At 41.4% G+C, this 13,316-nt stretch overlaps 1 protein-coding gene across 2 annotated transcripts in view; it reads left to right on the forward strand.

Moving 5' to 3' along the window:
• Positions 1–13,316, forward strand: part of LOC102740208 (protein kinase cGMP-dependent 1) — a 914,142-nt gene that overhangs the window by 708,431 nt on the left and 192,395 nt on the right. For both annotated transcript variants that reach the window (XM_081824401.1, XM_081824402.1), the window contains exon 5: positions 4,272–4,335. In XM_081824401.1, the coding sequence (XP_081680527.1) occupies positions 4,272–4,335 (64 nt within the window). The remainder of the gene's footprint in view (positions 1–4,271; positions 4,336–13,316) is intronic.

The following is a 13,316-nucleotide window of genomic DNA, read 5'->3' on the forward strand; positions in this document are numbered from 1 at the left end:
CTTTGACTTTGAGGAACCCCTTGAAAAGGTCTAGGATCAGATCACCTTTCAAGAACTGCTGCTGTATACTATTGTTATTCTCTGTGTATTCCAATTTCATTGACACATGGCTGGAATACAATTCTTTGTACTTGGATTTCCTCTCCCCTCTGTTAGTTGTGGCTTTCGAATAGTAGATTAGCAGAATTAAAATCACTAAGACAAATTCAGAATGTGGGACATCCAATAAGACAGCGGTCCCAATGTCTTCAAAATGTCAATGCCATAGGGGAAAGGTGGAAGGATCTTGTAGAATAGGAGACTAGAGGAATATAACAGCCAAAAGCAATGTGTAGAATCTTACTGGATCCTGGTTTGAGAAGAAAAAAACCAGGAAAGACATTTTTGAACAATAAGTAATATTTGAATATGAAGCAGATACTAGATGATATACAGAATTGAAGTTGATTTTCTTATGTATAATTATTATAGTTATTTAGGAACATGTTCTTATTTTAGGAGATGTATGCTGAAGATTGGGGGTGAGGTAGTATCTGCAACTTGCAAATATTTCATCAAAATATCTCTAAGCCAGTTTATCACTACACACATAGAAAAGTAGACGAACTGAAGGTGGAGAAAACAAAGATGGCGCAATGGTAACTTACAGCTGCAAATCTAGATAGTAGGGATACAGGTGATTCTTGAACTATTCTTTCAGCCTTTCAATTTGTTCAACTTTTTTCATAGTAAAAAGGTGGTTAATAAATCACATATTCTTAATATTATTCATATCCAAATCATTATCTAAAAGAATATGGAACTGGTTTGAAAGTTGCATGAAGTATTTGCTAATACTTTCACTGTAAACCATGCAGTTCAGTGGGTAAGTGATGAGCTCCACATGATTTTCATCCTTTCTTCACCTATGTTGAGAGCTGTGACCTCAGGCAAACTCTCAAGGTTGCACTTGTCAAATCTGTGAAATGGGTGACGCTGACAGTGGTTATTTCAGAAGGTGGATGTAAAACTAACCTTTATGTTCCCTATAAAATCCATAGCCCAGTGCCTGGCAAATAGAAAGCACCCATATCTCACCTTCTATTATTGTCATTGCAAATTCCAAGTCCTTATTTCATTCAATTAGAAAAGCCAGTAGTGGAGTGCCTGGGTGATGCAGTCCGTTAAGCATCCGACTCTTAGTTTCAGCTCAGGTCATGATCTTGGGGTCATGAGATCGAGCCCCGTGTCGGGCTCCGTGCTCAGTGGGGAGTCTACTTGAGATTCTCCCTCTGCCCCTTCTGTTCTTCCCTCCCTCTTCCTCTCTCTAAAATAAATAAATCTTAAAAAAAAAGCCAATGGCAAAGCTCTACACATATTAAATCATCTCTATTACATTACATTCAAATGCATTCTGTAACTTCAGGCCTATTGAAAGTCCTTAGGGAGCAAAATGTTTTAATAGATATGTAAGAATTACTTGTAATTAGTATGCAAATTATTATAATAAATTATTTTTTATATAAATTAAAATATTCTCCTCTACCATTGAGACGTGCTCTGGAAGTTTGTCCTGATAATTATTTTGCTTTAAGTTTTCTAAATCATAAACAACTTCATCTTGAATTATATGTCCAAATTAGTGGAGTCTAAATGTCTTTTGATGTATTTTGGGGAAATTTAACCAATGTATTTCATGGGTAGAATTCCAAATTATGAGTATTCTAAATTGTTCTTGGTGTTCAAGCTACTGGTGACCAATAATTCTTAGAAAGCAAATTATATGAGAGACCTTATGTAGTGTTGGCAGTAATAAATATCTTAAGATTTTAAAGATGGCTACAAAAGTGTTTTCAGAGCAACTTATTAAAGTGAAACTATTTATTTTTTAATTGCTTTCCATTTTTTTAAATCTAGAAGTTCTCCGGTTGTTACTGATTAATTTTTTACAATGTTTCTTCTTAAAAATCACCCTTACTTTTTGTTGGTAACAAATGCTGCCAAAGGCTGTGAGACATTTAAGTTGGAGAAGATCATAAGTATACAATGGAATATTATTCAGGCATGAGAAGGAAGGAAATTCCGCAGTTTGCATTTGCAACACAGATGGAACTTGAAGGCATTATGGGAAGTCAAACAAGCCAGACTGAGAAAGACAAATAGATTGTATCCTATATATGTGGAACCTAAATAAAAGTCAAGCTCATAGAAACATCTAGCAGAAAAGTGGGGGCTGGGGCAGGCTGGAGGGTGGAGGAAACAGGAAGAGGCTAGTAAAAGAATACAAACTTTCAGCTATGGTTTAGGATGAATAAGGTCTATATCTCATGTGTAATATGGTGACGATGACCAGTAGCACTGTGAAATGTGCTAAAGGAGGACAACTGGAATGTTTTCAACCAAAAAAAAAAAAAATATATATATATATATATGTGAGGTGCTAGTGGTGTTAATTAACTAGATGGGAGGAGCCCTTTACAATGTATATCAGATCATCACGATGTACACTTTCAATATCTTCTAATTTTATTTGTCAATTATACCTCAAAGCTGGGGGGGGGAAGTAAAATTATAAAAGATAATTTAAAGTGCCCTCCTAAAACTTAATGTTTCTGTTTCCATTTAGTATATTACGTAGTCAAGCAAATATTTTTTTTCTCATGGATAAGAAAGAACTCTCAGAAACATGGAAGTATTTATGGTATGACTTGGCATAGACATAGCCCATGTTGAAATAAATGGTGGAGCCTAGAAGTAATAGGCCTGTCTAAAGAAGGGAGCCAATTAAAATGAACAGAGAAAAACTCAGTCGTGATTTGTGTTTTTCACAAATACCCACTGGGATGGAAGCATTCTAATTATTCTTAGATCTTAGGAGACACTGAGATAGAGCTCATTAGAAGAACAAGGAAGGGCTAGATTTTTCAACCTGCATTACTTGTGACAACAGCTTCTTCTGTCTTCCTCACTTTCTGTGATAAGTTCCATCCAGCTGCTGAAATACACTGCCTTCTGGAAATTAAAACCCATGTGACCAAGACCACAGCAGTAAATCTGGTGGAACAGATGGTCCCGGGTGAATTGTTCTACCTCTGCATAAAACCCTGGGATTTTATCAATAGGCTTTACACTAAGTAATAGGAATTAGAGTGACAAATTAACAGTAAAACTTCCGTGGTTATATCCAAACAGTATGCTATGGCTTCTTTCATTGTATCGTTCCAATCAAGCTGGAATTATTCACTAAGTCAAATATCAGATACGCAAATGTATATGCGCTCATTTAGTGTCCTCTCTCTATTCGAGCAGTGAGATGGGATTAAATGGGAATTTAGTTCTATATCTCAGATAGATTTTCCAGGGGAGCTTCAAAAATTACATGTTGATAAGTGTTTTTATTTCTTTTAAGTTCATTACTATTTCACATCTAAAAGAACTCATGGGTTTGTGCATTTAGCATCACTCCGTATTTTCATTTGCTGGTCAGTGGGGGACAATAAGAGGAAGGGAGAAGAACTAATAATTTTCCTGGTCTACTGACTCTGGCTCTTTTCTCCACCCTGTCTGATCTGATCCTTCTCATTGTCCCAGGAAGCATTCACACATCTACACTTTCATAACTTTATTCAACGTCCTCTATTGAGTTATTTGTTAATGATGGAAAACACAGGGGTTGAACAAGACCGATAAATAGTTCTTATTTTTGTGGAGTTTAAATTCTAGCAGGGAGAACACCCAGGAAAAAAATATCTGATTAAGTGTCTAATGACTGTTATAGCAAGCGATAAAGGAGTTCATGCTGGGAGAACCTGACCTAGCTGGAGGGGGTTGGGGAGAAAGGAAGCTTCCAAGGTTGCTGGATGAATGTTTGAAGGTCTGAGTGTATCATTGATCGAGCTGTGGCCTAAAGAATGAGCAGGAGTTGGCCTGTAGAAGGACTTTGTGCACATGTGTATGAGTGCGTGTGTGTGTGTGTGTGTGTGCGCGTGCATGCACGCACGTGTGTATAGAGGGACCCAGAGAGGCAGATGGAAGAGGAGGGAATCTGGTGACAGACTGATAAGGGAGAAAGTGGTTTTTCTCCCCATTATAGCTGAGGCATTTGCAGTCCCACAGTTAATTATGCGTGGGATTTGAACTCAGTTCTGTTCAGCCTCCAAGTTCTTTCTAGTACAACACGCCTTTTCCCATCAAATCATGCTTAAGTTCCTGCTTTGATCCTTATGCATTTGCATGTTGCTGACTTGTTTGTGAAAGAAAGTTGCTTCAGCATCATCTGTTTTGTTTTTCAGTGTCCCAACATTCCAGAGCCTTCCTGAAGAGATCCTCAGTAAGCTTGCCGATGTCCTTGAAGAGGTAATTGTTTGTCCTTGAACTTTTTGAGGTGGGACATAGCCCAGCATAGCAGTGTGATGAGGAGTCATACACTGCAGAAACCTTGTAAATATTTTTAAGCTCTGGGATGAGCTCTCTACTTGGCTTCCAATAAAAAGCAGCTCGGCACATCTGTCATTTATCCACAGTTAGAAATGTGCAAATCAACTAAGCTACAGAGGGAGGGAAACCTCCCTGTGGCAAATAGAATGTGACTTTGACTTCCAAGAATGGGAGGCAGTGTATTTCTCTGATTACAGTCGGTGTGAACCAGGATTGCGTGAGGTACCGGGAACTCTGAAGCTTTAGATGAGCCAATTTACATCAGGGCTTAGGAGTTGGGTACTGTTGTAGTAGTGTATGAGTGTATTTGAAACACAGTAGTTGTGTGCCTGCATGTGGAAAGGTCACTGTTCATTCTTACTCTCTGAACCTGTGGAGCCCAGGTGGACTCTTGAGTGAGCTCGAAAGGATAGGGTCTCTGGTGCCTATAGAGCCTGGGAAGGAAGGGTATCAGGCTGCATGTGTGGGTCGGTGGGGTGATGGGGGGGGTGATAGGAGCTGGAGGAAACCCCAATGATCCAGAAATCAAGGCTATCAGCTGAGAATGAGGAGGGGGCAGAGGTATGAGAGGTTTGGGGGCAGAGGAGAAGGCAGGAGAAAACAAAGGTGTGTTTGAACTAGAAGAACAGCGTGATGGCCAGGTGTCCTCCGCCCCACTGGATGTTAGCCATCCCGAGTCTAAATTAAACAGGCAAGGAAGAACTCATTCAAGACTTGTGATGGGGCAGAGATCAAGCTCGACTCTGCTGGAACAAAAGGTGGCAGGATTTTTAAGTGCAGGGCTGAGCTAGTGGAGAAGAATGTGGTGGGGGCCTTCCCAGGGGAGGTAGGGCAGTGTGGTGAGGTCATTTGCGTTTGCTCATCATCCCTTCCGGAAGTCGGGCTCCCACCCTCCCATAGCCATGTGGATGGGTGTTTGGCCAGGGAACCAGGAATGGCGGAGAGAGAGAATGGGGAGCAGGTGAAGGAAGGATGGTGGGGGCTGACCACCACCACCCCCCCACCGCTAGTTCAGTGGGCCGAGGAGGGGGAGGCACTCGGGGAGGAGCGGGGCCAAGGACGGATGGTGCATCAGGGGGTTTGAGTCTCTGAAAGCTGAAGAATTGTGGGAGTGGCACATTAACAGGAGTGAGTCGGAAAGCTACTGAAAATGTTTTCCTCTCTGGCTTCTGACTCTTCTGGTCTTTCTCTGATCCCTGGAACCTGAGAAGTGCCTATATACATATTCTTAGTTCCATGCCTATGGAAGGGAGCTCCCCTATGGTTTGTTGGTATCTCTCGTCAACTATGTGAACACACAATAAAGCAGAGGTCACATTTGATTCCTAGGTTCAAGTGTAAAGAATTCATGAGAAAAAAGACTGGCTGCATTTCTTTCTGAATGCCCTAACCCCTGTACCTACAGCCTCTCGGGGTGTAAAACTGCTTTTCTCAGTTCTTTCAGTTTTTGCTTTCCTTGCTGAATACACTGAAGGCCTCTCTGATGACCTTTCTCTTTTTAAACAAAGCAAACTAAAAGTATACACTTACTAGACCCAATCAAGCCCTTCAAAAAAGAAAAAAAAAATCCTTCAATCATGTTCTTTCTTTTTCACAGCTGTGGAAGGATTTGTATGTTCTGAAAAACAATAGCTATGGCTCTAGAATAATTCTGAATAATAATAATAATTCTAGAAATAGGTTTGCATGGTATGTCAGATTTTCTTATCAAAAGATGCCTTAATTTACGTTTGGATGGTGTGAGCCTTAGCACAGCCCACACCCACGCTGCCTGGGAAGGGAAATGCGTGATTAAGTGCCCACATATTTGTTTTGAGGGTACAGAAATGAAGTTAACAGACAAAATGCAAAGTAGACCTATAAATAGACTCCCCAATGCATGAAAAGTCTTCGACTCAAGTTGAATCAACAAGCACAGTGAGAAATTAGATTAAATTATGTATCAGATGGAGTGAAACAAATTTGGAAGAACAAAAGCAATACCAGTGTCACATAACATTAAAGGGAAATGTGCTTGCATAATAAGTGAGCTGTCTTTCTTGCTGCAAATATCCACAAGATGAAAGAAGCCCAGATTACCTTGAAAGAAAAGCAATATTATTATAGCATTCAACAGAGAAGTTGCAGCCTTGTTTGTTGGACAAATACTTATGGAGCACCGGCCACGTGCCAGGAATTGTTCCAAGCTCGGGGGATTCAGGGCTGTTCTCCCTTAGCGGAAGTTCCTGCAGAGGGTACAGATAAGCAGTAAGGAGGGAAACTAGCCTTGAGGGATGAGGCCACCCTGGACCAGGTTACCAAGGAAGGACCTCTCTGAGGAGGCGATGTTCAAGCTGAGATCTAAGTGCAGATACAAGATGCCATGCATGCGGGGCAGAGGGGAGGCAGTCACTGGTCCTGAAACGGGGGTGGAGGGGAGAGGAGAGGTTTCCTGTCCTTAAGGAACAGAAAGAATATTAAAGACTTGGGACAGGGGGAGGTAGGGACGGAGAGAGCTATCAAGTGTCACAGGTAGAGGAATGAGAACAGTGTCACTGATGGGGTGTCTCAGGAGGTCCTTGAGGACACCTGTGGGATACTTGGGGTATCCTCTTCTGTAGGTGAAAGAGAAGCCCCATGTGAGTTATTTCTGCTGCCCCTGCCCCAGCCTGCTCCAACCCTTCTGTGATTTCTAGCACGGACATACCCACTTGTGTGTTCCTCCCCATGGGTTTCTGAATCAGAAACTAATACCCTTACTCCAAGTATAGCAACTTACTGCCCCTTTCTTCTTTTCTTTTATATCACATAGTAGAAAAATTCCCTTTGTGTATTGAATCTCTCTTGCCTTATTTTAGGGACCTACAAATGTTCTCTCTAGGTCTTTTGAGAAGTTGTATGTGGGCATAGGTTCTTGGCGAAAGGCTGTCTGGATGAATCACAATAATCCCAACATTTTCCCAGGTTGTGTTTTGCAAGACAGGTTGAAATAATTTACATGGCTTTCTAATTATTTACATTCATTATCACCATAGTATGCTCTTGTCATCCCACGGACTCAAACTAAGTCCTAATACATACCAGATTATTTTAGGTGCTCCAAATATGGTTTGATAGAGAAGCCATTTTATTGTTTGTAAAATAAATTAGAAGAGGATTTTTAGGTGCATGTGGGGAATACCAAGCTCCTACTTTATAAACTGATTTCATTGACCTCTATTCTATCTCATATATTATGGCAAAAATATACACTTGAATTAATTAGTCAAGTGTTAGAATTTGTTCTGTGAATCGAGGAAACACCTGTGGGTAAATGAAAAGAACTGTGAAATTATAAGATAGGAGGTGATCTTTCTTACTATAACAACATCACACACTTTCCTTCTTCCTTTATGTACACATGATTAGTCGTCTTGATGAATTACATTTTTCAAATGGATGGGACCATGCCTAGTTAATCTCCAACTGAGAAATAGTTCCCTTCAATGCTTACCTATCCAAGCACAATGGAGAATAAACCCCGTATCTAATATTCATTCAACTATCAGGACTGTGGTGACACCTTTAAAGAAATTAACAAATAAAAACATTTCCTTATAGAGAAGATGAAAAATGATTAACCTGATACCCTACCGTAAAGAGTGCTCAAAATTACTTTGGTAGTAGTTATGCTTTCACCAATGAGGGCGAAAAAGTTTAGATAACTCAAAGAAAACTGTACTTCATGGAAAATGCCAGATTGAAGAGCAAATCAAGCCAACAATTTCACTTTTCACCACTTGGCATAGCATATTTTCCCTTTATGCGAATAGAAGTGGGGCATGGGTGCTATATTTAAATCTCTTGATTTTTAAATGGAAAATAAAGCATATCAAAACCACTTCTTTGCTTTTATTGAAATCTGCTTCATGGCCAATTTGCTCAATAAAAAAATTGGATTTGGTGGTCTTAGAATTAAAAATCCTCTTTGCTTCACTAGCTTTTTAAAGCTCTTTACCTTGGGGTCTACAGTTTCGTGTGGTTGGATCTTGGGCACATCTGAGCCTATATAATGGGTTGTTCTGGTTTGTTTCCCTAGATGGTGCATTTATTTGTTTTTGTTTTTATTTTTTTTTATTGGGTACTTAGACTATCATGGCCCTGACAAGGTCTTAGACAAATAATATTCTTTGGACTTCTTGAAAAGTCAAAGTAAAAATCGAAAAAAAGGCAAGGATGAAACATTTTCAGTCCACCATTACTGTGATAATATGGTAGGAAGCAAATACCAGATTATACAGTCAAGGGAACATCGCTGGAGAAGGAGGTTAATGTAACAGAGCCCCTCCACCCCCTCCTTGCTGCAAGGCCCAGCAGGTGTGATGAGGTATCTCATTGTTCCTTGGTGGTACCCTGTCATGATGACATCTTCTGAGATCCCTGTGCATCTCTCCAGTTGAGTAATGCAGGGAAAGTCCTGCATTTGATTGAGTTATTGGAGCATTCTATGAAGTTCTCTTTATACCTTTATAAACAGTCCAGGAGTCTTCAGGAAAGAAACGGATGGAGCAGATAGGAACACTTTAGTTCTTTTGAAATCTGTTGTTAGAATTAAACTTTTTCTTCCCTTCCTTTAGGCCTGGCTCTTGCTATTCAAAGCCAAGCTGGAGGGAATTCAAAGACCTGTTCTTTCTCAATTGCTTTGGCATAAAGGACTCTGAATTTGGAGATTGAATTGTTTAGTTCTCTCTGGTTTCTTCCCTTCTGTGAGGGAAATAGCTGCCTTTGAAGGGGGATGACATGGATGGTGTGTGTGTGCGTGTGTGTTTTGGCAGGATGTAGAGATTGGAAAGTAAAGACAAAACTCTGTTTAATATTAGTTTTTTCACATCTTATTTTATTATAGAAGGAAATAAGGAATGGGAAAAGGTTTTCACAAATCACGTGCAATAAAGGACTTGTATTCAGGGTCCTCCAGAGAAGCAGAACCAACAGGATGTGTATATTCTTTTTTTTTTTTTTTAAAGGTTTTATTTATTTATTTGTCAGAGAGAGAGAGCACACAAGCAGGGGGAGCGGCAGGCAGAGGGAGAGGATGAAGCAGGCTCCCCACCGAGCAGGGAGCCTGATGAGGGCTCCATCACAGGACCCTGGGATCCTGACCTGAGCAGAAGGCAGATGCTTCACCGACAGCCCCCCAGGTGTCCCAGGATGTGTATATGTCTATAGAGATTTGTTCTAAGGGATTTGCCCATGAGACTGTGGAGGCTATAGCAAGTCCAGACTCTATAGGGCAGGCTGGCAGGCTGGAGCCTGAAGGAGTTTGTGTTGCAGTTCAAATCCAAAGACCATCGGCTGGCAGAATTCCTTCTTGGCAGGGGAGGTCAGTCTGTGGTCTATGAAGATCTTCAATTGATTGGATGAGGCCCACCCAATTATAAAGGGAGATCTACTTGACTCAAAGTCCACTGATTTAAATCTTATCCACAAAAAACACCCTCACTGACAAATCCAGAATTATGTTTGACCAAATACCTGGACACTGTGGCTAAGCTAAGTTGACACATAAAATTAACCATCAAAGGACTTGTGTCTAGAATATATAAATACTTACAACTCAATAATAAACACACAAGGAGTTCAATTTTAAAAGTAACACATGAGGAGTGCCTGGATGGCTCAGTCAGTTAAGTGGTCGGCTCTTTCTTTCGGCTCAGGTCATGATCTCAGGGTCATGAGATTGTGCCCTGAATGGTCATGAGAGTTTGCCCTGCTCAGCAGGGGGTCTGCTTGAGGTTCTGTCTCTCCCTTTCCTTCTGCCCCTTGCCCTGCTCCTGTGCATGTGCGCATGCCCTCTCTCTCTCAAAATAAATAAATCTTTAAAAGCAGCACATGAATAGACATTTCCCCAAAGGAGATATACAAAAGGCCACTAAGCACATGTAAAGATGTTCAACATTAATAGTCATTAGGGAAATGAAAATCAAAGCCACAAAGTTATACCACTTCACACACACTTGGATGGCTAGAATAAAGAAAAGACAGGTGATAACAAATGTGGATGTGCAGAAATTAAAACTCTAGGGGCACCTGGGTGGCTCAGTCATTACGTGTCTGCCTTCGGCTCAGGTCATGATCTCAGGGTCCTGGGATCGAGCCCTGCATCGGGCTCCCTGCTCTGCGGGAAGCCTGCTTCTCCCTCTTCTCCCTCTTGTCCCTGCTCATGCTCTCTCTTGCTATCTCTGTCTGTCTCTCTCAAATAAATTAAAATCTTAAAAAATAAATAAATAAATAAAACTCTAATACATCACTGGTGGGGTTGTAAAATCATGTGGCTTCTTTGAAAATCTGGCAACACCTCAAAATGTGAAACGTAGGGTTACCATGTGATGTGTACATTCTACTCTTGCGTATTTTCTAAGAGAATTGAAAATAGATGTCCACACAAACACTTGGACATGAATGTCTTTTGCAACATTATTCCTAAGAGCCAAAAAGTAGCAACGAAAATGTCCATGAATGGATAGATCAACTGTGGTGTACTCATACAATGCAATGTTATTTGGTTATAAAAAGGAGCCAAGTACTGATCACACTGCCACATGGATGATCTTGAAAGCATTGTGGTAAGTAAAATGCCACACGTTGTATGATTCTATTTAAAGGAAATGTCTGTTCTGGACAAATTCTGTTTGTCTATTCTAGGCCAATCTATAGAAGCAATAAGTGAATTAGTGCTAGAGCTGGGAGGATGAGGGGCCTCTTGTGAGCGACTCTCCAGAGTATGGGTCACTTTTCAGGGTGATGGCAATATTCTGGAGTTAGATTTTGGTGATAGTTGCCTAAGTCTTTGACTATCCTGAAAACCATTGAATTGTATACTTTAAATGGGTGAATTTTATAATACATGAACTGTATCTTAATAAAGCTTTGAAATAGATTGAAAAGAAAAAAGAATAGAAGTATAGGCTGTGACAGTGTGGTGGAGTATGGACCATATTGCTGGAAACGATGTAAGACAACAATTGAAGTAACTTGGAAATTTGCCCTGGAGAAGACTTTGGTGGGGGAGAATATTGTCTTCCTTTTTAAGTCAACTGCATTGTCTCTGTTAAGAGGATGAGATGCTCAAGTCTCTAAAAACAGTGAGGATTTAGCAAACTAAGCCATCATTCTTGAATGTCTCACCTGGGAATGGGGCTAGCATCCCTTTCTGCCTTTTGTAGCATTGCCGTGGTCTTCAATTGTATAACGAACGTAAAATCTTTAAACCTGTAAACACATCGTTTCAGTGCTTACAGACCCCTTCCACATACTGGTACCTGTAGAAAATCTGTATCGTGCAGACACAGTGAGGTTAACAGATGAGCCTGCTCAGGGCTGTCGCGTATCTGGGCTGTCCTGAGTCCTGGGCTTTGGACCTGGAAGGCTGCACAGACACTGGTGAGGTCTGGGGACCTCTGCTGCTGTTAGAATCTTGGGCGAGAGTGGCAGGGTGCTGCCGCTGACCTCTAGGGGATAGAAGCCGGGATGATGAGGAGCATCCTAAGATGCACAGGGCAGCTCTGCGACCAGTGTCCAGCCCCAAATGTCAGTAGGAGGTAGAAACTCGGCTGCAGTCCAAAGCTACAGCACACTTGGGAACTCTGCCAAAAGCATGATGGGAATAAACTAGGGTGATAAGATAGTGCCGGGGACGGGTGGAGGGCTTTAGCCGGGGTCCTTAGGAGAGTTAGCCCTGAAGAGGTGACGTCGAGTTGACAGCCATGCGAATGGCATGGGTGGCAAAAGAGAGTCCAAAATGGGAAGTATTAACAGAAATGGTACATTTTTGGAAAGCTGCAGTGCAGAGGACATTGAGGTAGGACGTTGTGGATCCTTACGTGTTGATTGGGTGTTCGAACAATACAGACTGTGCTGCTTCTGCCTAGCTGTGACTCTGTTAGAACTACCTGCTCAGCGAGACTTTTGTGTTCCGAGCCTCCTCCGTGGCCCTTTCTCTCCCTATGGGCAGTTCCTTCTCCCCAACCTCCTAGAACGACGTAGCTATCAGTATGTGGAGGGCAGAAGTGCATGTTCATCGCTTTCGTTGGTCTCCAGTTCTGTGAAGATTTCCCCGCTTTAGATTGTAAGTTCCTTAAAGGCAAGAACTTGGTATTTCTTTTCACTGGGTGCCTGGAAACAGCTGATAAAAACAGCAATGCCTTCTACTGACTGATGCTGATTGCAGTGCCAGACTGAGGTCTTCTGCGAAACGCCATCTGAGGTAAACACTATGAAAGCTCCGATTCCCAAGTTCTAGCTGGGGATCCGAAGCTCGGGCGATGCAGCTAAGTAAACGAGGAGGTATGTTAACCCACTCGGTCTGATGCTGGAATCCACACCGTTCCCAGCTATATACTGCCTTGCATTTTGGAAATTTGTGCACTGAAAGAAAAAGAAAAAAAGCTACTTGTCCTCAACCCCCCACTCTTTCTTATAAGTAGGAGATGCTTCCTTCTGAAAATGTTTTCTTGTCTTTTTTTTTTTTTTCTCTGTGAAAGATTAGTTTTCTCCCAGTCAGTGTTTTTAATTTGTTATGACAGGACTCCACTTTATGCCACACACTCTGAAACAAGGCCTTTCTAGTCATTTTCTCACCAGAATATGTGTGCTTTGCTCCATGCTGCTTGCACTTCATTAAAATGTATGTGCTCTGCAAATAGGAAACCGATCTGTAATAAATCCACTTTCTAGAAAACATTCAGAGAAAGTGTCTCAGATGGTTGCTGCATAAGGATAGAGAGGCCTGCTTGGTACTTGGTACTTGGTACACAGTAGGCATCCAAGTCCTCAATCGATGAGGAGCAGAAGCTCACTTGGGCTTACAGCTCACTAGGAAGAAGCAGAAAATAAGAAAAACAGTTGGGCTTTCAGCTTTAGTCACCAAATACAGAGCCCGT

Source organism: Leptonychotes weddellii, chromosome 6 (genome assembly GCF_054177405.1).
Source record: "Leptonychotes weddellii isolate Sample4059 chromosome 6, ASM5417740v2, whole genome shotgun sequence".
Taxonomy (NCBI): Eukaryota; Metazoa; Chordata; class Mammalia; order Carnivora; family Phocidae; genus Leptonychotes; species Leptonychotes weddellii.